Consider the following 24,140-nt stretch of genomic DNA (forward strand, 5'->3'; position numbering starts at 1 on the left):
TGCAAGTCAATTAGTGTGCGAATAAATTTATTTGCTAAAGAAATGGTTAAATTGAGGCTGCAGCATTTTTCTATTTTAAGAGAAATGCTAAAACCTCTCCGGCAAGACAAAACAAAGAAAGGGACAAATACGTGTAATAAAATCTAAGTAGATTCCTCAGATAAAGTTCTTGCACGTATAATATTAAAGAGACAATAATTACATTCTCTGCTATTTTTAATCTAGGTTTAATGAAAAGTAAAGGTCAGTTTTGTAATCATCAGTAATGTACATATGTGGCACACTGCAGGTGATAAATTCAATGTAATCAAACAATCTCTCCCTATTGTTTCAGTCTGTCTTAAAAAAAATTGCAACATTTACACAAGGAAGCTTAAGGTCACTCACACGATGTAGATTTTGTTTAACAGGGAAGCAAGGGATAAGCATCTGAAGCAAAGCTAGAGCAAGACTTAGGCATCAAGTCTCAAAAATACTTTTTCCATGTTAACTTTGGCCATGGTGGGGGGTAAAGGCAGCTCCCCGCCTCAACACCCCCCCCCCCGAACAATCTAAAGTAAAAATACAGTCAAATTACTTTTTCTTAAAGATGAAACCGCATCTCGATATCATGGCTCTGAGACTTCTAGATGAAAGAAAACTACAAAGAACTTTTCCTATAAATGTACAATGATACAACTAGAGGTAAATGAATGAGAGAGGAGAGAAGGGTTATGGGTATATTTCAAAGAGTCTGTGGGGAAACATATTTTCCTAGTGGTATTTTTTCACCATTAAATATGGAAAACACACATATGAACATGTGATAGGTTTTACAGAAATTTTCTACAAAATTCTGATTTTCCCTAGCAGAAAAGGAATATTTTTTAATATTGTCCAGAGAAGAGTTTTGGATTTGATATGTCTTCTTTCCTTGCTTGTTTCTTTTTAGAAAACTCAAGTAGCACATTCTTATTAAACAAAAAAATAAAAAATCTACTGTCCATGTGTATTGTCACATCCATTCACATTTTTTCTGCTTAACTCTTTAATCAGCACAAGAACAACAATAAAGAGAAGAGCATGTGCAGAATACCATGACATTTTATGCATTAGAAACACCTCTAATCAGTTAAAACAGAGCAGAAGCCTCAGCAATATACTTCAGTCAGTAAGCACACAACTGGGTTTTGAGAATCCTTCACTGATTATGATATGCAAGTGTTATAAATCAGCTAAATAATAATGGCTAAAAAAAAATCCCTGTCAACAGAAAACAATATGCTCACCTGTGTTCCATCACTTTGGTCCTAGGGACTTCTTTCCAAAACTGAGTCAGTTCTGGTACACCTGCTCCAGAAGACTGGTCCATTTCTGCTGCCATTATAAGGAAACGATCCTGCAGAGAAGCTGCAAAACCTGCCCTCAAAGAAAAATAAAAAAAGCAAAAGTGTGCTTAGATAAAATGACAACATTACAAAATGTATAGAATAATTTTTGAACAAAAGTGTTTTAAAATGAGAGCTTGTTTATTGCAGGACATCAGACACTGACTCACTAGAAATAAAAATAATGAAATCATTCTCTTAAGCTCAACAATTTTGATGACAGTTTTCCCAAAATTCTACAGTTTCATTTTAACAGAACTAGTTTTGTCCGAACGATTCAAGGACAACTCAGAATTTTGTAAAGAATGCATTCTCCAGCAGATTCACCTGTCCTTGCAACAAGTTCGAAGACTGATTTACCACAGATAAACTCCCACTACAACAGAACACAAGTGAGATGGCTGCCACTGTGACTTTTTTTTTTAAGACAAGAAACAGAATGGGCTACAGATAACAGCTACTTACGCCTAAGAGGAGTAGTAAATCAGTAAGGGCAGTTACTCAAACGCTGTCTGACATGCATGGTTTTTTACAAATAGTAACACTCTCATACAACAATCAAGGAGACATGGGCGTCAGTCAGTCTTACACCCCAGCAAACACATACAAAGGTTAGTATCTAGAGCATCAGCCTTTTAATAAAACTTGTCCAGACTTCTTAAAAATTCTACTTTAAGATTTTACTTACCACCATGAAGAGAGACTATTATATCCAGTGACGTGCCAGGTTCACAGCTGCTGTTACTGGGTTTAACTCTGTATTTTTCAGGAGCAGTTGTTCTCACCTATAAACAAGAAATACCAAGCAAGCATATAGTAAATGCATGCACAAACTATGATTGTTTCATAACCTCCCTCATTCTGCAACAACTAAAATCCCCAAAAGCTTAAATATTAAGACATTATAATACCTACAGTCTTTAAAATACTTTATTTTGTAAGAGTAATCAGACACCGGTATTTCACTTTTTATTCTCTCAACCACTTCTATCCTTTCTTTTCTAGCACATGCTGTTTTTCTCTCTTATATACATACTTAAAAAGAGCCAAGAATATAAAACAGACTACCTGTTAAAATTTTTAACATGGACATATAGAAACTTTAGTGATTTATGTGTGCAGAGAACACAAAAGATGTGGTAGAAAACCAAATCAAGATGCAAGTCAACTCAGTATTTCTGAAGCAAACATAACTGCATTCATTCCTTTAATGGTAACGTTTGCAGATGGAGCTCCGTCATTTTGGAGCATTACTAACTTGTTCCCAGCCAAGATTTAAAAAAGAGAAAAATTCTAAAAAGGTGACTTTTCAGTGCTCAAGCCTTTCTTTTTCAGGAACTATTAGCCTCTCACTAAAGAACGAACCATCATCATAGCTCTTTTTCAGTTAAGTGCTCCAGAAATTTGTATTACTGATTATCTTCTTTGGGGTGGTACACAACAGGCATAACTTCAGCCAAAAGATTTCTTTGATCTGCTTCAAACATCACAACAGAATAAAAATTTAGACTGAAAAGTGGGTTTAATGGTATTTTTTCCTCCTTACCCAAAACAAGAAAATGTTAAACATTTAGTAAAGTAAACCAGGTCACATGTGAAATACTTACCTTAAAAGCCACTATGTTTTTAGTGACATTTGTGAGAACTATCAAACATTTTTTCTCTCCAGTTTCTTTGGATCCAAAATATAGCTCTTCTGCTGGGCTAATAAGAAATTTAGGAAGAATTAGTTTCTTCAAATTATCTTTACAGCATATCATAGAAAAAAACTGACCACACTTATAAGAAAATAAAATACTTTCAACCCTGCAGCTACAGTCACTATAAACAGTTTTTAATCAAAAAAAGCTGTGAAAACTAAATGCAGAAATTTTGTAGTGAAGCTCGAGGTTGACTCATGACCACAAGTGGACCTAGCTGCCTCAGCTGATTACTGCCCTTGACTTCTTCCATCTGGAAGAGCATGACCATCTGCAACAGCAGGAATAGCTAACAGATATATACAGTCACTTGAGCCACTACATCTTAGAGCGGTACGTTAAGGCAAAGCATCGTTAATTTTAATTCATGCTAATATTAAAGAGTATAAGGTGTTACAGACAGGGAGTAATTTCCACCTCATACATCTATCCTTGTAATGGGTATAGTGCACACATAAGAGGAGCAGGCAGATATCTGCAAGTGGCAATCATTTCAACCACTACAGCTAAATTCACTTGTACTTATGAGTCAGTCTTCACGTACTTCTGGTGACGCATGCATAAATAAATGTATTGCTTGTTTTTAATATTCTTGTGTGATTATGAGAATCGTGCATGGAATTTTTAAAATCATATCAAACTAACACAACTCATTTTGGAATTGGAATAAGCATTCAAGTGAACACTACTAGGCAAAAAGTAGGGCATGCTCATATACTACAAGTTGAGAGGAAGCTCAAGTACCAAGTGAAAAACTGTTTCCTTTCAATATGTCACATTAGGAGTACACAAAAAACTGCCATATTACGCAGTACTACAGAACTGCACATTCTTTTCACGTTACGGGTTTTTTTCCCTTCTCCCCTTTTTAGAATGCCAATTTCATGTTAGTTTGATCTCTTCCTCAAAAGACCTCCTTTTGCAGTACCAATCCTTTCTTCTCTCTTAAAACAAACTAGTGTATTAGCTGAGAAGAAAAATCCTTGGTGCTGGAGGGCAAGCCTGAACACGCACGCTAGAAGCAGAGTCCAATGGTGACTGTGTGTGTCGGGGGGTGCCTATGTTTCACAGTGCATTAGACAGTCCACGTGACAAGATTTTTTTTCTTCTTTTTGGTGGGGAACAAGGAAGCATGCTGAGTGAAGCAGAAAGCAAGAAACTGATGGATTTAAAACAGATTAAGAGGGTAACTATATCCCCTTCTCCTCCCAGTTTTTTTTTGTTCCCAGAATCCTAACTGAAGTAATGAACAACAGTAGGGAAAGGAAGAAGTGTAGTTACAACGTAGTTTGGTTATCTTAATACTGTACTATTGCAGCTGTGTGTTACAGCAATTGCAAGATGAACCATAAATGAGACAGGAAAGCATTAACTAGCATCAAAACAAGCCACAAAAAGGGCTCAAGGAAAGGAACATTCCACCACCAACTGTGGCTAAAGAAAAAGGGGCTTGAGGGCCACTGCTGTATGCCTGTTCTCTGTGAACTCAACCAGCCGCCTAGCACTGGGGGTGGTGGGGTGTAGTTGTTGGGGGAGCTGGGTGTTTGATTTTAAATGAATACCCAAGCTTTTTAATTTTTACAGAAACACTACTTTCTTTACACTGATGTGTGGGGTAACCATTTCAGATTGCACTAGAAATTCTCACCTCAAAATACACTGCAAAAGTAAACTGCTGCTTTTTGTCTTACCAAATAAATTCATTTATTGGGGAGGAAGGTCAATAAAGACCAGTCTTTCACAGTAAGGTATGTAAGGCAATGCAGCAGTAGTCTAAACCAGAGACAGATGACTAGTGAGTAGGACTACAACTACGAGAAACAGAAGAGCACGAGTACCCAGCTTGGGTCATACACCGGAGCCGACAAGCACTAAGCAGCGATAGGTAAGGAACAGCCCTGCCGCACCGAGCCTGCTGCGGCAGCGGTTCGAGAGGCACAGAAAGGCTGCCAGCTCTCGGCAATTTCATGGAGCCAGAGCTGCTGTGCTTCAGCTTCCCAGGCAGGCTCCAGCAGGCTCCCTTCACAGGACAATGCTGGTATCAGCAAGGACATCAGCTAATTACACTGGCAGAGCTTCTCGCCTCGGAGTTAGGTGCCTGTGACTAGCTAGAAGTGGCACTATATATTATCAGTTCAATAAATTTCAGTTCAGTGTCCTGAGAAAGATGCCAGGGAAATAAAAACTAGTTCTAGCTTCTACAAGAGTTAGAGTATTAATAAAGAGCAACAACCCCATACACTCTCAAGATTTTACTTAAAAAAACCCAAACAAACAGCAAGGACAAGAGACACACCAGTATTTTATTAGCCATGACAGCAAGACTACAAGTATTAGCACCTCTGTACTTGAAGTTTACTCTTTCATATAATCTACATGAACTCCAACACTTCCTAGTCCAATGGTAGAACTTGAAATGTTTTAAGAGAAGAAAGGTACAGTTTGTGTCAGGGTTTTGGGTGTTGGGTTTTTTTTGTTGATCGGGTTTTGTTGGTTGGTTGTGGTTTCGTTGTGAGGGTTTGTTGTTTCTTTTTTTTTTTTTTAAGTGGATGGAAGAACATAGCTGCTTTTGTCACAGAGACAGAAAATTTTAAACATTCTTTTAAAATCACAATTGTGCAGTCTATGCCTTTGCCCTGCTATACAGTCTATACAGAGGAGGTTTTTGCACAAAGGACTATAAAGATAATTTTCATTGCAAAACCAGGAAGATTTGACACATACAAAATATTTTTTATGCCAATGAACATGTCATTATTCAAATTCATTCCAAAACTAATTCAGTACAGCACTTACAAAATTAGCTAAGGAATTACCTATAAATTAGATATTTTCTTCATTCATCTAATAGCAAACTGGAAGCAAAAATAAAAGTTAACATCTAAATCAATTTCTAAACAAGTATCTTAACTTGAAAGGTAGTAAAAAGAAAGAGTGATATTGGCCAACTGATTTTTTTTTTTCCTAGTTTAGTGATAAAAAGCAGATCAACTGCAAGATGCAAGCATCTTGGATGACAATCTTCTCAACAGATACACCATCTATATAGAGCACTTCCCACACAAAATAAATTGGACCCATTCATTAACTGGTGCAAACTACTAGTGTAAGCATTTACACCATCTTAAGTTCTTTAAGCAAGATTTAACAGTGCAAGCTGTCTTAGTAAATGCATTGTTTTTTCTTAAGCCAATGCAATCAATGTCAAACCACTGCTCTCATTACAGATAAGCACAGGTTTAACTAAATCCAATCACAGTTTCTCAACAAAAATGAAATCATGAAATGCTTCTACAATTCTATGAAACATATACCTAATTAGTACAAAAAGCATGCCAATGGTGACACCAAAAGATTCACTAAAAACATGTAAAACCAGAAAAATTGAGCTTTGTAAAAATAATTCTTAAAAGGATGTTTATAACTTGTTTTCCTCTAATAGCCCGAAAAAATAGTTTATTTTGAAAACTAGCTAGTTCAGTACTCAAGTGTCCAAGGCACATTGTAAAAAAAATTAAGGAAAATTATTATTACCTGATATGTAATAAAGGTCCTTTAAAAGTGGTTAATGCTTTCTTTGCATTTTTTGGTTTGATCTCTGTTTTGTCAGTTTCCTCTGATTTGGAAATTTGTTCTATAGAATTCATCTGAGTAAAAATGATAGTTATAATGATTAACTAGAGGCCTGGGTTACACATTACAGAATCATGCAGGTATTTCAAAGAATGAGGAGGCTTATTTCAACAATTTATATATTACAGACCAAGCTTAATATGTATTAATTCCTTGAAGCTGCTTGAAGTCCATTGAATAAAATGATTTGTTATATAAGTTACTTCTGCTTTGTTTCTTCCATGCATTTTCCTGATACCCAAGTTCGTTATTTTTGAAAACTCCAGACACATTAAGTTATAGTACTTCAAATATTTAAGATTATAAAGCACTGATGCTGTTCTTCCACTGCAAAACTTTTCAATTAAAACAGACACCCCAGTACAATCACTGCAACACTGAACAGAAAACACAGTAACAATTCCACACTTTATTGTATTGCAGAGTTGCTAAACATGTCTTCACTGCTTTTAGATGGAACTCTGAAGTATTGGAGAACTCAAAAGAAATAATGCTGATTGAATTGGTGCATCCAAAACTGCAGATATCTTAGGTTCTGAGGGTTTTCCTCTATTATATTAATAAAATACATGTTAGCAGGCCTGGACATCTTATTGTAAAAAATGAAAGAACTCTGGAATTAAGTGCAAAATGGGGTGGGGAGGGGGACACAAAAGACTGAAAGAATTAGTGACATCATGACTCGAGATCAGCTAGCTGAACAGTTTGCTTAGCCTTGTTTTTATTCCACTGAAAATACAGAGAAAAGACATGAAGAGAATTCAATTTATGTAAGTTTGAAGTATGGGAATGAAAGGAATACAAAGTTTTATAGAAAATAGGTTTATAAAAAAGAAACCACAGAGGAATTTTTTTTTTATAATTACAGTTATAGTAAAAGGTTAGTGTGTAAATACACTGTATTAGTTATGTGTTGGGCTTTATTCTACATAAATCTCATTAAAATTTCCATAGAAAACATTACTATAGCGCACATTAAAGGTGGAGGCATCTACCTTTACTAACCAAGTTTATCACTCATGGCTCCCTCTACTCTGTGAAAAGAAACAGGCCCTTCTATGGGATAAGAGGCAGCATACATATATAAAATAAATCAGATTCATTCTTTGTGATGACAAGAATCTGCATCTAAAGACTAGCAGTGCAGTAAATAATGAAGACAATGATAATCTCAGATCACTTGAAATCTATTAGTTTGGAAGCTGGCCTTATTAAAAAAATAGTTGAATATATATTTAGACACAGTCAAGTAAAAATAATTAACTTGGAAATAAGAAATGCCAACCATTCTGAGACAATAAGGGAGTATTTCTGAAAAACACATTTTGGAAAAGAACATAACATTGATGTGACAAACAATGGTCTACTTGCTGTGGAAGAAATTGCAAGTATTATTCTTAATTATGTGAACAGAAGAATAGTGAGTTAAAGCAAAACAATGATCTACTTTTTACAGAAGCAGTACCAACAACAATGAGATATAGTCTGAAATTTTAAAAGTACATTGAAGGTAAGGCCTTAAATGTGCCTTAAGACTGATACATGATGAGCCTAAATGTCAATCTTAGTTCATTGAAAAGACTGAATAGCAGCTTGATTACACTGTATAAAAGAGAAAATACCACAAACCAAATCATTATTTCTATCAGTAAAAAAAGTAAAAAATAAGATACCTTACATAGAAAGCTAGATCAGCCAAGCAAATTAAAACCAAACACACACTGTATTAAGCACCAAAGCCAACTCACACACTGAACAGGAATTCTCCATGTTTCCGTATCTGAGAATCAGAGCTTAGAAGATGTGCTACAACCAAAACAAGCTACTGAGTCTAACGGTCAGGAAGTCACCACAGTTTTGTAATGTTTCCTTTTGACCTTAAAGTCAGTGAAATTATCTTTTTTTGAACAGCTGGCCAAGTTGCAAAGAACGGCTGGACAACGTGAGCTGTGTGTTTCAACTTATTCTGACAAAAAACTTAAAACAAGTAAAAAACTGTAAGTGTAATATTACAAATACTCTATCTACTCCATTAAACAGAAATTTTGCAATTCATATTCCAAAATTAATTATGGCACTAAGGTGGTGAATTTCAGATTTTCCCTACTATTTTCAAGAGCGAACCCTCACTGACTATCATTGCATATTCCTAAATATCACTTCATATGGACTTATGTAAAACAATGCCTTTCTATTTCTGGATAAACACCACTGCAGGAAGATTATATTGTAAAACAAGATTGATGGATTAGGGATACAACTTCTCCTGAGACTAAATGAAAACTTTTATATGTTGAGATTTTATAAGTAATTTAAGAAAACAAATTAACATCCAGTAAGGTATAAATCTTTAACTGTTAATATCTTCTCATGTACATACTGACTTAAGAATCTGAGAAAACTAGATGTACTTAAGATGTGCACCACTAGATATCCCAAGATTAAAAATAAACCAACTAGAAAGACAACCTTTGAAAACAAAACACAGAAACCTTTTAAATTTTACTGGACAATTCGCTATATTCCAGAGCAAGGTTGAAACTAAGTATAATTTTCAGTTTTACTGGGTTCTTTTGTCAAACTGGAGGGCAGAAAAATATGTTAAAAAAAACCAACACACAAAGTAAAAGCCAGACAAGAAACAAGAGTCATATGCCTCCTGTCCCACTTTGTAAGCATTTAACTAGTCTTGCCTCAACCTTCAGAGTTAGATACCTTTTTCTGATTAAGGTTTTGTTCTTCATTCAGCTCCCCAGACTCCTTGGTGTCCGCATCTATCTCTTCTTTACTTTCATGCTCATCTTCACTAGTAATGGGCCCATTTTCACATAAAGGAGTTTGAAAATCATCATCAACCAATGGAGGATAACTGTACTTGAAAGAATCCTAAAACATAAGGAGATATTTAAAGGACCAGTTATTTAAGAGGATGAGAAGTGCCTTCTCTGGTATTTTTTTAATGGAAATACTATCAATTTTTTTTTTTCCCCACGACTTGTATTCATCCATTTTAAGTTGGACCCCTGTGCAGAAAGCTGACACTACCAATAGTTTTTATTTTATCATCATTAATAGACAGATAAATACAGTCACTCAATGAAGCCAATAAATTGTAACTACTGTTACTTATAGTCACAGTGGAATTGCAGAATCTGGTCTATTGAGGATCAGCATTCAGTCTTAATGCTGAAGTTTTGTTCTTAGCTCTAGGAAACATGGTTTAAAACCTATGACAGCTATTTCTAGTGTTCCAAAAGTGATGAAAAACTCTTGGTTTTTTTCTATTTTAGTTTCATAATAGCCGCAGTTAGAAAATTAGAAAAAAAAACCCACAAAAAACAAAACCATGAAACAACCCCCAAAAATCCCTCAGGTTTAACCTAGAGCGTGGACCTTTAACATATCCTGCAACATAGACCTCAGTCTTTGGAATGCCAAATCAATCTAAGGACCATATTCAAGATACCTGAGTAATGTAGAAGCAGCATACTTAAGTTCTTGAAGCATCTACAGTGAGAGTGCCTTTTCTGTCAGAAGACCAGTAAAAAACAGTTTTTGCTAACTAGAAATTCTCTTAACATTCTCAAAATAGTTTTCTTACTTCTAATGTTAGAAACAGTGTTTAAACAGGGATCTCTGTTCCTACTGCATTTTCAAACAGTTTTAAACCCCAGGTAAACTGAATTAGTCTGTCAGCTTTTCCAGTAGAAGAAGAAAATAACATAGCTTTGACTTCTGTGAGGCAGACTAGAGCCATGCCCACAGTTCCCAAACTATGCTACCAGCAAGGAGTTAAAAAAAAGGTGTTTCAAGAGAGCTCTCCATAAGCAAGTACATTTTCTCAAAATAAAGAATAATGTGATGTTAAGAAAAAAGGAAAAACCTTAAATAAGGCCATTCAAAGAAACCCCAAACAAAACAGCATATTTCCTGCTAATCTATAATCAAGGCCTAAATCTCTGCTGTTCTTCAGGCAGAAACAACAGTCACAGATCTTTAGGTGATTGAAACAGGTATCCACTGGCTCAAGCAATATCCTAATAAGGGCCTAAAGGACAAGCTTTAAATATCAGTAACAGACTAATTCACTACTAGAAGACTCCAGACTGTTAGAAACATTACAGTAGGCTTGCAGAATATTGACATCCTCCATTTGCAAATACAAGGCAGAAATAACCAGGTTACCCTCAGCCAAACTGATAAGCCTTTTCACTCCCTTCCAGCACATGATGAATAACATATAGCAAAGTGACCTTAATAAAGAGATGTTAATTTTGCTGCACATTTCACTTGACCATGTTAATCCACAATGCTAGACAGCATCTCATCATTGGGACAACTCAAAGTCCCAGGCTTCCCAATCACAGTCCATAAGTTTCAGTGGCATGGGTTTATCTACTAACAGGGTAAAAACCTCAGAGAGGTAAGCAAGACAGATTTATTCAATGCTTGATACATCCATTCTATATACTAATGGCTTTCTTTTATAGCAGATGTAGAGACTTTAGACTACTGTGTTTGGCAATTGTAGAGATATCTTAATCACAGTAATGGTATTTTCTAAGATTACATGTACACAGTGGCCATGAAATCACAAGCAAAATGCCTAGTGAGGTCTTAACTTCATGCCGCTGACCTATGAAAGGTACTTCCAAGAAAACAAGCTATGCACTATCAATTCAGATACCCAGGTGAAGAACACAGCATTCTAGTTACACACAGTGTTCAATATTGGCACCAGTGGAGGGAATCTTGGGCAATTCATCCTTGTCAAATCCATCTCTGACAAAGGAAAACCGGGCAAATACAGAAACTAACACCCTACTGTATGTACATGTGTTGCATCAATGTGTATGCTGTATGTACATTAGTCTTACACAAAATGTTATTGAAGAGGCAACGGATCTTCCTGGCCAGTCAGAACCATGTATGCCTTAAGACTTGGACTGTTCCACCATCAGTATCAACAGCTGGAAGTGGTAGAATGTGGGATACAACAGATTGGGAATCCAGGAAAACACCAACTTAGTATACATTTATTACTAAATGAAAACAATTAGTAAGTGGCTTTTGAGCACCTAACCCTAATTTTCCAGGCTACTTATCATTAGCTTGCTCCTAGATCTGTTTTAGGCAATTCTGACAAGTTCTCAAAGACAAACCTGCTATAAAGAGAGGGACTTCTGTGCACTGTAGACAAGAACAACTCAGATCCAGGTACACAGTGTGTAGGCCCTCTTGATTAGCAGTATGGCAATAGCCACAGCCAACAGACACTCATAAGGACTTGAATGGAAAGTCCTGCAAAATCCAAGTTTGTTTTTCATAATTAGTTTTAATGCTTTTGATACTCTGGAGACACCTTTGTCCACTAGTTGTCTAACATCAAGCAAGTAACTTTCCTCCTTTCTCAGCTGGCTGACAGTTGATTGAAGGATTTTCATGCTAAGAAAAGCATCAGATTCATCCTTTGCGTGACAGAGTGCAAACAAAACATACTTAAAGATAACTTGACAGATATTGAAGCTTGAAGGCTTCCGATGGAGACACAGAACAGTTCCTTTGATTCAGCAAAATAATCATTGACTCCAAGTTCAACATTCTTAATTCTATTTCCAAAAAGGATTTTTTTTTTGTTAATTCCAAAACTAGTCTCTAACTTTGTTCTTGGATACCTAGATTCCACTGCACTTACATTCCCTGTATCTCCCCAAAGTAACTAGCCAAATGACCTGCTCCACTAGGTGTTTACATCTGGCAAGCCCTGGCTCTTCCAAGATGCATGCTAGTAGGGGACACAGCAGAAAGAGGATGAAAGTCTACTTATGGCTACTGTAAAGTATGAAGGACAAACAGATATGCTGTGCTCTTCACCTGCATTACGCTAGTTGCAAATATGATGATCTGTTCCTAAATGTGTGGAAATCAAAGACAACAAGGAATTGGAAGGAGACAAAAAAACCCCCAAACCAAACACAAACACTTGACTGGAAAATGAAGGGAATTAGTTTATGCAAGTCAGATACTGCCTTAAAAAAACAGGCCTGACAACACTAATATTGATGAATGTACTCTATCTAGTTGCCTCAAGAGGAGCCAAGGTTAACCACCTTAAGAAAAATTAAATTCTGAGAAAAGGTCAGTAAGTTGTCTGTCTTCTGGTCACTGAAAAACTCCTTGCTGTCAGAGATGCAAAATCCTCCTTTCTGTAAGCACCGAAGAAATCTTTGGAAGGAAGATCCAGAGCACAATTTTGGAGCCTGAATATTTGCTAACAATGCTTCCAGATGATGACAGTTCTGAGGTTAAAAGTTCAAAACACCTATCAAGTGGCTAAATACCAAAGACTCAGTAGTTAGACAAAACATCTGCTGGTTCAAAATACAGGGCTTTTAATATGTAAAGATATAGCTTCTTTTCCGAAATTGTCAAAACCCCTGCAGTCCTTTTCAAGCAAGTTTACTCCCATTCTACTAATTTATTTCTGTCACTGCAACTTACAACCACAGACAAATGGTTTGGATAAGCTGCCTCCATGATTCTGGAACTTGTTAATGGTCTTAGAAGATGGGCAACATGGAGCCAACTTTGTCAATAACCGCTAACTGCCAATGAGACCTTTCAGGACCAAGGCAGGATAAAAGATAACTCTAAGATTGTGTGCTCAACCAGATACTTCAGGAGGATATTTAGCAAAGTCACAAGTTCTTTCTTTAAAGATGTAATTAGCTATCGGTTAAGATGGTCTAAAAAGCAGACAGGAGATACTCAGCTCTGAGGAAGAAAAGAACTTTCCCCCTCTATTGGAACAATAGGACAACACCATGGGAACTAGGCTCAGAACCACTGCTATACCCCGTTCAAATCCTTACTGAAGCCACTTCAGACATCATCAGCCCTCCCCTCAATGAAGTTCAGCAATTTCAGCTGTCTTGAACATGAGAAATTTCTTACATGAGACTGGAGAGTTTGGGAAGCAATTTTCCATGGAGAAAAAGAGTATCTTTTCTTCAAGAGTCTTGTGCAAAAGCACTTTTTAAAGGCTGCTACTTTCAGCCAAATAAAAACCAAGGTAACTTAGTCTTTTATGTTCCCAAAACAAGTTTCATATGTTCTGGCTACCAGAAATCTACTTTGAGTTTGTATATAAAAGAACATGGCTTCTCCTACTATTGCTGAAGCAGAGTCTTCCTTTTCTCCATATTGTTACTGCCATAACTCCAAAAACAGGAAAAAAAAAAAAGGAAAATAAGTAAAAATAACTCCTCTGCAGTGGGCTTATTCCACTACCACAAGTGGTCTACAAAAACTTTAAAGAAAAAACGTCCTCTTTCTGCAAATTCTATTATAAAGATTATGCAAACTTATTTACTAGCTTTGTGAAAAGTGAAACCTGTTGTACAAGATGCTTGTGCTGTTTCGCTGTTTAGATTGCACTAGAATAGGATCCAGGCTCTGTTAAGTGATACTGGATTGTAGCATATTCTTTGGAGCTCTAATATACTCTCAAGAAAGAATCTTCTACAGCCATGTCTTAAAATGCAGCCCTAAAGACAACAAAGAAAAAATAATTGCAGTATGATTGTCTTTACTGAATCATAGCTTTGGAGCGGGATGAAAACTGAGCCATAAACTCTATTTTCTGTCCACAGAACTTGTTTCATAAACCAACACATAATCTCTAATTCATTAGGTGGGAGGAAAAAAAAAAAAGAGTAGAAGGAAGAATGACACTTAAAATGGATTTTTATTTTTTAAGGTCTGAAAAACTAAGTGGTTTCCAATGACTTGAAAGTGGATGAATGATTCAGAAAAGTTATTTCTGTACTTAAGACTGCCAGATAGCAAATTCTTATGAAGTTAACCTATTTTTTATTAATGTGATTTACAAATTATCATTGGCAGAACAATTTCACATCCATGAAGTGCCAACTCTCAACCCCACATGTGTAATTTATACAGGCGTGTCTCAATCTATCACAAAAAGACCATGAAATGTTAATATACTTACTGTTCCACCCATGTGAGGTGGCAGATACTCTCCACTAATGTATTCCTGTACATCACTCTTGTTCGTGAACTTTAACATGCTTATTGCATCTGGGCCAAGCCAACCCTTCACAATTTTAAAAGCAGCTTTTAAAAAAAAAAAAAAAAAAAGGTATACATAAGTTGTCAGGAAGGGGTTTTTTGCAGTGTACTGGTAGACCTTATAGAACACAAGTGAGCTACATCCCATAAGATATGGCAGGACCTGCTCTGAAAATATCTATTATAATGGGAATAAACAGTGCAAGGAAAAGATTATTTACAGAGAAAATATTTTATGGACATATACTTTTCTACAGAAGAATGCAGATAGACCACAGACTTTCATGGAAACAGTATCTTTGATTTAATAAATGACAACTTTTTGTCTTGGATTTTAGCCCAGGAAGTACTGAAGGGTAAAATCAATTGTATTTCCAAGTCTGAGTGAGGGACATTGGGAAAGATATGTATAAACTCTTCCCAGTTGAAATGTTTTGCTGCTTTAAAGGACACTTGTTTAGATTTACAGAGTATTCTCAAAAAACCATAGTTATTTCAGTGATGGTAAAACATGAATATACAGAAAAATCTAAAGCCAGCATAAAAATATGTATTCATATGGTAAAAATACAAGAACAACACGTTTATCCTGTACATTATAATTAAAGGTAGTTATTGAAGTATCCACATCAAAACATATGTAACAATATCAGTGTCCAGTGTCCAGCATCTATCTTAAATTGTGTATTCTAGTTTTTGGCTGGTTCTAAGTGTCCATCAATTGTTGATGATAGTATTCCTAAATCATGAACAGATCTAGCTTTGAAAGGATTACAGTTGGAAACATTTAAGGAATAGACTATTTATCAAGGTCTCCCAAGCTTTAAAGATAACAGGATGAATACAGACTGCATTTAAAGTATGATCCAAAATGCAATGCTAGAAGGAAAAACAAAAAGTATGCAACCTACAAATTGACAGATTTCAAGATGCATGTTTAACAAATTCCACCATTCAGCTGTATCTACACAGAGCAGAAAAAAAATGCTTCCTATTTATGCTACTAATTTTAGAAAGTTAACACAATCAAAAAACCCCCAATAAAAAACCAAACAACTCACCATTCATTATCCATGGCATTTCAAAGATCACTATCTTTGCTGAAAAGACAAGAAGAAAAGGAAATAATGTGAATACCAAGTGTTATGTATTTCTGTTTAAGAGGAAGCACAGTAATAATGGTCATGTAAAAAGTGAATACTCATTTTTAGAAACCTCTATGTTCACTTCTCTGGGGAAGCAATTTTGTATAATTGTTTTTAACATGTATAAACCTATTTCTATTACTATATAAAAACATTAGCTGTTTGCTTGGAAAACGATTAATGAAGTTCTAAGTTATACACTGTTTATATACTTCTCTGGGATACTACTTTTCTGACATACTGTTACTAATAAGTAATCTCCCCAAATAAGGCAGAGAACGTAAGATCTCAACCTGACCTAGAAAAGCAGCTATTGAATGGAAAAGGAAGTTTAACAGTTATATTCAGCACCTCTTCTTCCCAAACAAATAGTAAAAGTCTTGGTAAATCTACATTTTTTCCTAAGCTTGCTTTCTTTTAGCAGAGAAGTCTGAGAAGTTAGTACTTTGACTCAGAAGTGTCCCAAAATTTCTGTTGAATGTCAAAAAAACCAAAACCATAATGTTGCACTTGCCTCTAAGTTTGATATTTGATCAAAGTTCAAAACTTTGATCAGCAAGCTGAAATGTAATATTCAGAGTTTAAGCAGTTGCTGTACAGAATTTCAATACTCACACATTTTCACCTAAAATTTATAACTTAAATAAAATGAGCTAGCAAAAACTATTCTGTGTTTGCCTAACCATAAAAAAAATTAGCAGACAAGTATGCAGGTTTTTCCAAGTGTGCACACAAACGGGCCTTATTCTTGTTTAGAGTAAACCACTGCTCCCTAAGATTTTCTATAGCCATTCATTCTTTGTCCCCTGAAGACTCCTAAAGGATGCAAACTACCATGAAAGTTTGCAAAGCTTCTATCCGAGTAACAAGGAGCAAAGGAAAAAACAGGCCAATTCAGTTCTACTGAAAGCTTACATAAATTTTTAATCTGTAAAAACATTTCTTAAATTATTATTTCCTGAAAAGCCAGTTGATTTTTGATGAATGTAAAGTTTATTTACAATACAAAGCTGTGCTGACATACAAGCACAAAAATATTCTGAATCTGTAATGCCCATGTGTTCCATGTAGTTACCACAAAGCACACAGAAAGACAGTCTCCCACATCATCTGTAATATTATGAAATGCTCTTATTACATAAATCTACAGTACTTAAGATTTAATATACAATACTTACTGAGGAAGTTTGGGTAGTAATCTGTAAAACAGTTGACAATAAAACGAACAAAATCCAAGTCCTAAAATAAAAGCACAGAAAAAACGCAACATAAATCAAAATATTAAAAATACAGGCTTAGTTATGCTAAGGCACTTATTGAATAGTACAAGATACTTATATTGTAATCATCTATATTCAAGTTTTACACATACTACAAACATCATCCAAACTCAATGCAATGCTTTTCACTTCATTAAATTGCTGCAGGATTGTGGCCAAACTTAGCTTCATGGTCTAAGAAGGAAGTCAACAGACCTATTATCAATGCAGTAAATCAAGTATCTAAACTACTGCAGAGTATTAACAGGATTTAAGCTGTAAAGGAAAGATACAGGAAAAATAAACCTTTAACACTAGAGAAACTTGACAGATTATCTTAAAGCCTTACAAGGGAGAGCACTAAACCTACTGAAATTTCCCTTCGATAATTTACCTTGCATATTGTTCAATATACTACTGCACTCAGGATCTTCTGGAAGGAAAAAAATAGGTTTTCTTTTAAGAGAGTTTTTGGTTTCAGTATTAGCTTGTGGTATGCAGAGAAATTGTAGACAGAGGCAGCACTCAAAAAAGCTGCTTGTATAGCACCCATTTTCAGGGTGCTTCCATCCAGTGAGCAGCTGCACAGAAATAGTACAGCCAAGCCTCCATTGCAAAATCCAGGTATAACAGAACTGACTACACAGTAAAGGGCAAAAAAAGTCATTTTTATGAAACAGGTATAGATAATGAAGTGAGAGATACCTTACCACAATAAGGTACTTCGGTTAGGTGGGAAGCCTGCCATGAGTACTCATACTTTCCTCAGTCCTAACAGAGGTGACCACTACTACTACTTTCAGAAATAGTACAAAATATATTGCTAATGGAGGATCCAAAGCCCATCATAACAGTAAAAAAGCTATGGGGAATGGGGTCCAAGAATGATGTAAACATGCTATTACAACATTTGCCAATAAAGAAAAAAAACCAAGACCCTGCGTAAAAGGACTACCCACAACCTGAAAGCTTTATTCGTAGGTTCAGTAACTAGAAACTAACTGAAAGCTTGGTATCTTTAGAGGCAGAAGGTAGCATTTAATAGAAGCATTTCTCAACTGGCTGTTGCTTGTACCAAATGCAGTATCTTTCTTTTAATAGCATAAACAGTGATAGATTTCCAAGCAATGATTAGAATCTCCAGTGCATTAACAAGGATGCTACTCTCTATTCCGCTGCCTATCCAAAAGCAGCGCTGTCAGATATTAGGAGGATGGATCCATTATTTTGCTGAAAGCCTGGAATTAGAAGTACAGATTTCAGCAAACCATTCAATAACTGCCTCTATTCTAGTTACCTGAACTGGTACGACAAGGCATGAGCTATCAGAATTACCTGGCTGCATACCAGTGATAAAAGCTGACGTAGTAGATGTCCATAGCAATGGAACAAACAAATGAAGCATGCTCTGGAAGAGAACTCAGAAATCAAAGTTCTTTTAGGATAAAATTTATCAGTTACTCTACATGGCTACAAACAGCCATTAAAAAAATATTCCTTTCTGTGATAAGCGTACTAACTACAAAGCAAGACTGTACAATGGGACACTTATAGACAGCACTTGCTGAGATAGTGTCTCTGGGAGTCTCAAAGACACCAGAAAGAAGTTGCTTCAGGATATACTCCACAAAACCAAAATCAAGTTGCTTTTTCACATCAAGGAAATTACTACAATCCTATATTCTTGTTATATAAAACCATGGCTCCAGTATTATCTTTAGCAGTATGGATAGACAGCCCTCAAGGCACAGATAAGAGCACCAATCCTGTCTTGCAAAACTGAATTACACCGTATTTATTTGTCAAAATATCTTAAAAGCTTGTGGCGCTGTACTGCACAGCTGCAAGGTCACAATGCAACATGAACCATTTTGCCTTGAAAAGGCAGAAAGCTTTTTTCTTTTCGTTTATATTTAAATACCAACAAAAAAAGAAAGAACAAGATACAAGTTTTAGCCATTCCTGTAAAAATAACAGGACAGCATGGCATTTGGGAAGAAAAAATTCAATATTCTATAGATATGATTTTTTTTAACCTATAGACAATCTATGAGATTTTTAGTTATCAGATTAAATCTATAAATATGTAATGATAGGCAAGATCTCCATCTTGCAATCTAAACCAGCTTAGATTCTGCTCCTGAAAGTGGGTGCTAAAAAAGTACTTTTCTCTACTGAACTCAGCCAAAGGGAATGAGAGATAACTGTAGATTTTTGTCTATCTAAAGTTACTCAAATGTCACCTCCCCCAACCCCTCCAAAAAAAAAAATCCTTACTTTAGATTGTGTAAGTTGAGGATCAGTAAAAGTGCAGGAGGTGTTATTGTTCTAATCTTCTAAACAAGCTCCTACAAAGCAAATCTTAAAGATGCCTGTAGTAAACTATGGGTATGCATTTATGCTTTCCATAAAAAGATACTAATAGGTAGAAAACCAGACCTAAAGGAAGAGACACTACAACATACATTCACTCCTAAACCCACATAAATTTAAAAAATGCATTTTCATTTCCAAATTTCAGAAGAGGATCTCTATCAGTAGGTAAGCTGCAGCTTCATGATATGCCATTAACCAGATCACATTCTACTGGTAGTAGTAATAGTATATCATTCAGACTGTATTAACAACAACTGTAGATAAAGCTGTACACAAGCTGATGCCCAGACTCATACCTAAAATGGATCACCCCCCCCCCCCCCCCCCCGATCTGGTGAATGTAAGAGACTCACTGTAAAGGTGACAACATAAAACAAAGATTGCACCTCACGCACTTAGAGCTAAGTAAATCTAGTGATCCAGACATTAACCAGAACTTTTGCTCTATAACAAGTGCAGCTTTTGAACCTTGAGATTTTAATAAGACATACCGAAATCCAACTAAGGAACCATCTTAGGAGCAAAATGCGTATAAAAAACTTCTAGAATATACACAAAAAGTCCAGATGACAGTGTGCAACCAGACAGTGTACTGATGAGCGCTGAGAAGGGAGAAGAGAATATTGGGATCAAAAATTCCATCTCAAAGCAAGGGAAGTGAAAAAGAACCTCAAAAAAGAAGACCCAGAGCATGCAGTTGACAATTCTGTCTTCAACTGCAATATATTTACAAATAACTCCATAAGGAGTAGTTTGTGATTCTGGTCCTCATAGAAGTGCTGACACATAGAACATATGAATACCAATGGGTATCAGCAAAAGATGCCTATCCCAAGTTTACTAAAGTAAATGCTTAAACAAGTGAACCAAATATATTTCTTTGTATGTTTTGTAGGTTGAAATCCATCATATGATAAAAACTGTTCACAAGGGATAGGTGCTAAGGCAATTGTTTGCCTCCAGAAATAGATAATAGCGTTTCTGCATCGCAATGGAAAAATACCACACTGAGCAGAATCTCTAGCTCGGTCAGACTACTAGAAACACGACTCTACATGCTACAACATTGATGCTACTACACTACAAACGCAATGTAGCTTAGCATCATTCAAAGAAATGCAGGTGTATGGATACCAAGTTACAACAGGTTCAGATAGTGTGCAAGAATCACTGAAGCAAAAGAAAATATGGAGTGTCATTGAACACTATGAAATTCCAGAGGTCATGTAAAAACAAATAATTGTGTGCTTTGTGAAAGCTTTAGTGAAAATGAAGAGATACTCAACTATTGGTTTTCTAAAGTAAGAACATTCCACAGGGATGAGTTTGGGGAAAATTTTAACATTTCACAGTAACATTTTCAGGATCAGTTTATGAAATAATACGGCCAAAGAGACCATAAATGAAGCTTTTGAAAATTCAAAATCCCACAAATGACATTCTTTAAATCTTCCACTTTTCCATATAGGCACAGGTCTTAAGAACAGTTAAGACCATCAATTCAGTAACAGTTCTTAAATACATTTAAGTTTCATGTAACATACATGAACAATTTGCTAAATTCCAATGAGCATCTAAACTTAAACATTCTCTGAAGTTTACTTCAGGCAGGGAATTACCCAATCCTATGTATAACTACAATAAATCTCTAATTCATTCCCAAAGTAGACTACTGACTTGACATATGACTAAGTGGTATGGAATTAATTTTTTTCGCCACTTATTTCCGAATACCTAGAACATGGAATTTCAAGTACTTAATTCTGCAATGTTTTTAAAATTGATGAAGCTTTTAATTTTGTAAGTTATTGTACAAATGGGAAATAGTTTTCTGGAATAGTTTCCAGAACTAGTATAATTCCTTCTCAGCTTCTTTAATGATTCAGTTCTACAATTACGTCCAAGGCAAAAGTGAAATCCTACTCTTAAAATCATTAGAATTTTCTTATCTAATTGCAACCTTTTGAATAATCATCATTTTTACAGAAGTGACTAAGCTACACTGCTCCTCCTTCATTTTGTAGTCCTAAAGAACATCTAGAAATGCATAAAAACTTTTGCTAAGAGAAATGTCTCCTCTCCTGAATGAAAAGTTGGAGTCTCTCATTTATGTAAGGTCAAGTGTGGAGGAAGCAGTCTTCAGAAAAGCTGATAGGTTGGACAAGGAACTGAAAAAGGGGGTGAAGATATTATTCCTAAAGAAGTATAAATTTGAGTCTGATAGACAGGCCTACAATTCAGGAGTCTATCACATCTGTTCAAACTCAGACACCTGCATTTTTTCTGTATCTGTACACAGCAACTAGCATGCAGATTTCTTCATTATATTAGTCTCATCATTGTAATAACATGTATGTTAGTAAGAGAAAAGACAGACTTGGACTATATTTGGTTAAAGATGAATACTGAAAGCAAAGTTGACTTGATGAACTGCTCTTTTGAATCCAGCTAACTTATCTTCACAACAAAATTCAATGGGTGGAGAGAGATGCATGCAGGGACTTAAGAAATGAACGCAATTTAAATATACAGGGACAGCATACACAGCATGGAGGATGGAAAGGCAAGACCAGGATCAGAATTTTCAGCTGACTTTTCAGTACAGATCATCATTCTCAAAGATCTCAGCCACTGCATCTAAGGGTTTTAATGCTTCACCATTACCCCATTTTTCCATCCTTCACTCTTGACTGATTTGTCCAAAAAAGATGACAACAATGAAAATGGAGCTGTTGAAGGAATGGCAGCAACTGCACTCGCAATAAAAGATGGCTCAGCCTACTGCCTTTTGGGTGCTTAAAAATTAAGTTCTACTACTGTCATCCATGACAGCTCACACACCAAGCTGGTGAGCAACTACTATATATAGTCATTTTGGCTCAGTCACCAAACTAAAAGCAAGTTTTCAGTGTGCTGCACAAGACTTAAACTTTAATATGTAACAAAAGGTTTGGGAAACTGCTCATGTCAAGGGAAGAAGCTCTACATATCATTGATGTGAGCAATTGTTAAATTACTTAGGTGTCAAGGACTGCACAGGGACTCCCCTTTTTCTGGGGACGTAGGTTAAATAAGTCAGAAAGCAATCAGAAAAACACAATAAAAATACTTACTATATGACTGATTCCAGTTTCAGCCATGTCAAATACCACTGTTAAGGGCTTTCCATGATCTCTCTTGGCATAATGTTCTAACCAAAAAGCTACCAGTTTCTTTTTCTCAAGTTGTTGTTTAGGATCTCTTGTATGATGTTTCACTCTGAACCAAACTTGTGAGAAGAAGGAAAAACACATACAAAAATTGAAACAACAGACCAAATTATCAGAAAACATTATTCAAATAACTATACAGGATGCACCAAAATTTAACACCCCTGAGTTTGTATTCTACATTTCTACTGATTTTATGGCCACAGAACAGCTAGAAAGACAGCTGCATACCTTACCCCACCTCCCTTTCCTTGCTCACATTTTTATACTGGAACTTTTTAGAAATTGAAAATAAAGAATTACAGCACAGAAGAAACAGGAGAGTGGAAAAATACTTTTCATGTATTTAAAGACTACTTATCTAGATTATCATTTCATAATTTCAAATTAAATCACATGGTCCTCAGATTTGATATTATGTTCTGCATATATTCTAAGTATTGTTGTGAAATTTATGTTTCTTTTTCTGCTTAGTTTTCTACAGCATCGTAGTTGATGTGTTTTGAAAAACTATTTATACACACATTATGAATTATACAAAAAGCAACACATCTTTCTAAAATAAAATGAAAAAAATCCAGATGAGCAGCATTATATAAATGAAAGCCCAATACATACCCTTCTGGAATAAGAAATAAGTCATGCAAAGACAAGTTTTTCCATGAAAAGTAGCACATTTCAAAGTAACAGACTTTATAAAAATGTCTGAAACCAAATTACTGATTATACAATGAAGTGATAGAAGAAATATTTGGGGCAGCAATGAAAAGCAGCCTTCATTTTTGGTACCTCTACAATACCAAAATTAGACAAGCCCTGAAAATAATTGTAGATATACTCTAATATTTTTCTTTGAAACTTGGAAAGTCTTACTAAAAAACAGATTTCTTCTCCATGTCTTTTACTTCCAATTGCAAATAAAAAAAAATATTTTATGGCTCATGTAAAGAAACAAACTTTTTTTTTTTTTACACATAGTATATTAACCAAATGCTCTAAGTTCAGAATTTCAAAGATACCCCTATTCAAACACAGGACTCTTGTGAAAGTAACCAATAATTCTTGAAGAACTTCATTATACTTTAAAATGTCTATTTTACATAACAGAATGAGAATGGAGCACGTGGCCCAAGAAGCACGTTTCTCAAATGTTGACTAACCAGGAACTTAACTACGATACAATCTGAATTTACATACCAAGTCAGATATTCTGACCCAATTAACATTCACAAAAGAAACATTTCAGGTATGGAAAATTGAGACATTAGTTATGTTTGTGACAATAAAATCAGAAATCGTTATTTACCCAACTTACACATTCTTGTCATGAAACAATTGCATTATTTTCTCAGACCAAGCA

At 35.5% G+C, this 24,140-nt stretch overlaps 1 protein-coding gene across 3 annotated transcripts in view; it reads right to left on the reverse strand.

The window, feature by feature from the left end:
• The window catches only part of MOSPD2 (motile sperm domain containing 2), a 38,539-nt gene that overhangs the window by 3,572 nt on the left and 10,827 nt on the right, over positions 1 to 24,140 (reverse strand). For all 3 annotated transcript variants that reach the window (XM_052773780.1, XM_052773781.1, XM_052773782.1), the window contains 9 exons: positions 22,685 to 22,839; positions 17,115 to 17,175; positions 15,853 to 15,891; positions 14,712 to 14,836; positions 9,416 to 9,586; positions 6,602 to 6,714; positions 2,975 to 3,071; positions 2,056 to 2,152; positions 1,269 to 1,398 (listed from right to left, as the gene is read on the reverse strand). In XM_052773780.1, coding sequence (XP_052629740.1) covers positions 1,269 to 1,398; positions 2,056 to 2,152; positions 2,975 to 3,071; positions 6,602 to 6,714; positions 9,416 to 9,586; positions 14,712 to 14,836; positions 15,853 to 15,891; positions 17,115 to 17,175; positions 22,685 to 22,839 — 988 coding nt within the window. The remainder of the gene's footprint in view (positions 1 to 1,268; positions 1,399 to 2,055; positions 2,153 to 2,974; positions 3,072 to 6,601; positions 6,715 to 9,415; positions 9,587 to 14,711; positions 14,837 to 15,852; positions 15,892 to 17,114; positions 17,176 to 22,684; positions 22,840 to 24,140) is intronic.

The sequence above is a fragment of the Harpia harpyja genome, chromosome 22 (genome assembly GCF_026419915.1).
Source record: "Harpia harpyja isolate bHarHar1 chromosome 22, bHarHar1 primary haplotype, whole genome shotgun sequence".
Classification (NCBI taxonomy): domain Eukaryota; kingdom Metazoa; phylum Chordata; class Aves; order Accipitriformes; family Accipitridae; genus Harpia; species Harpia harpyja.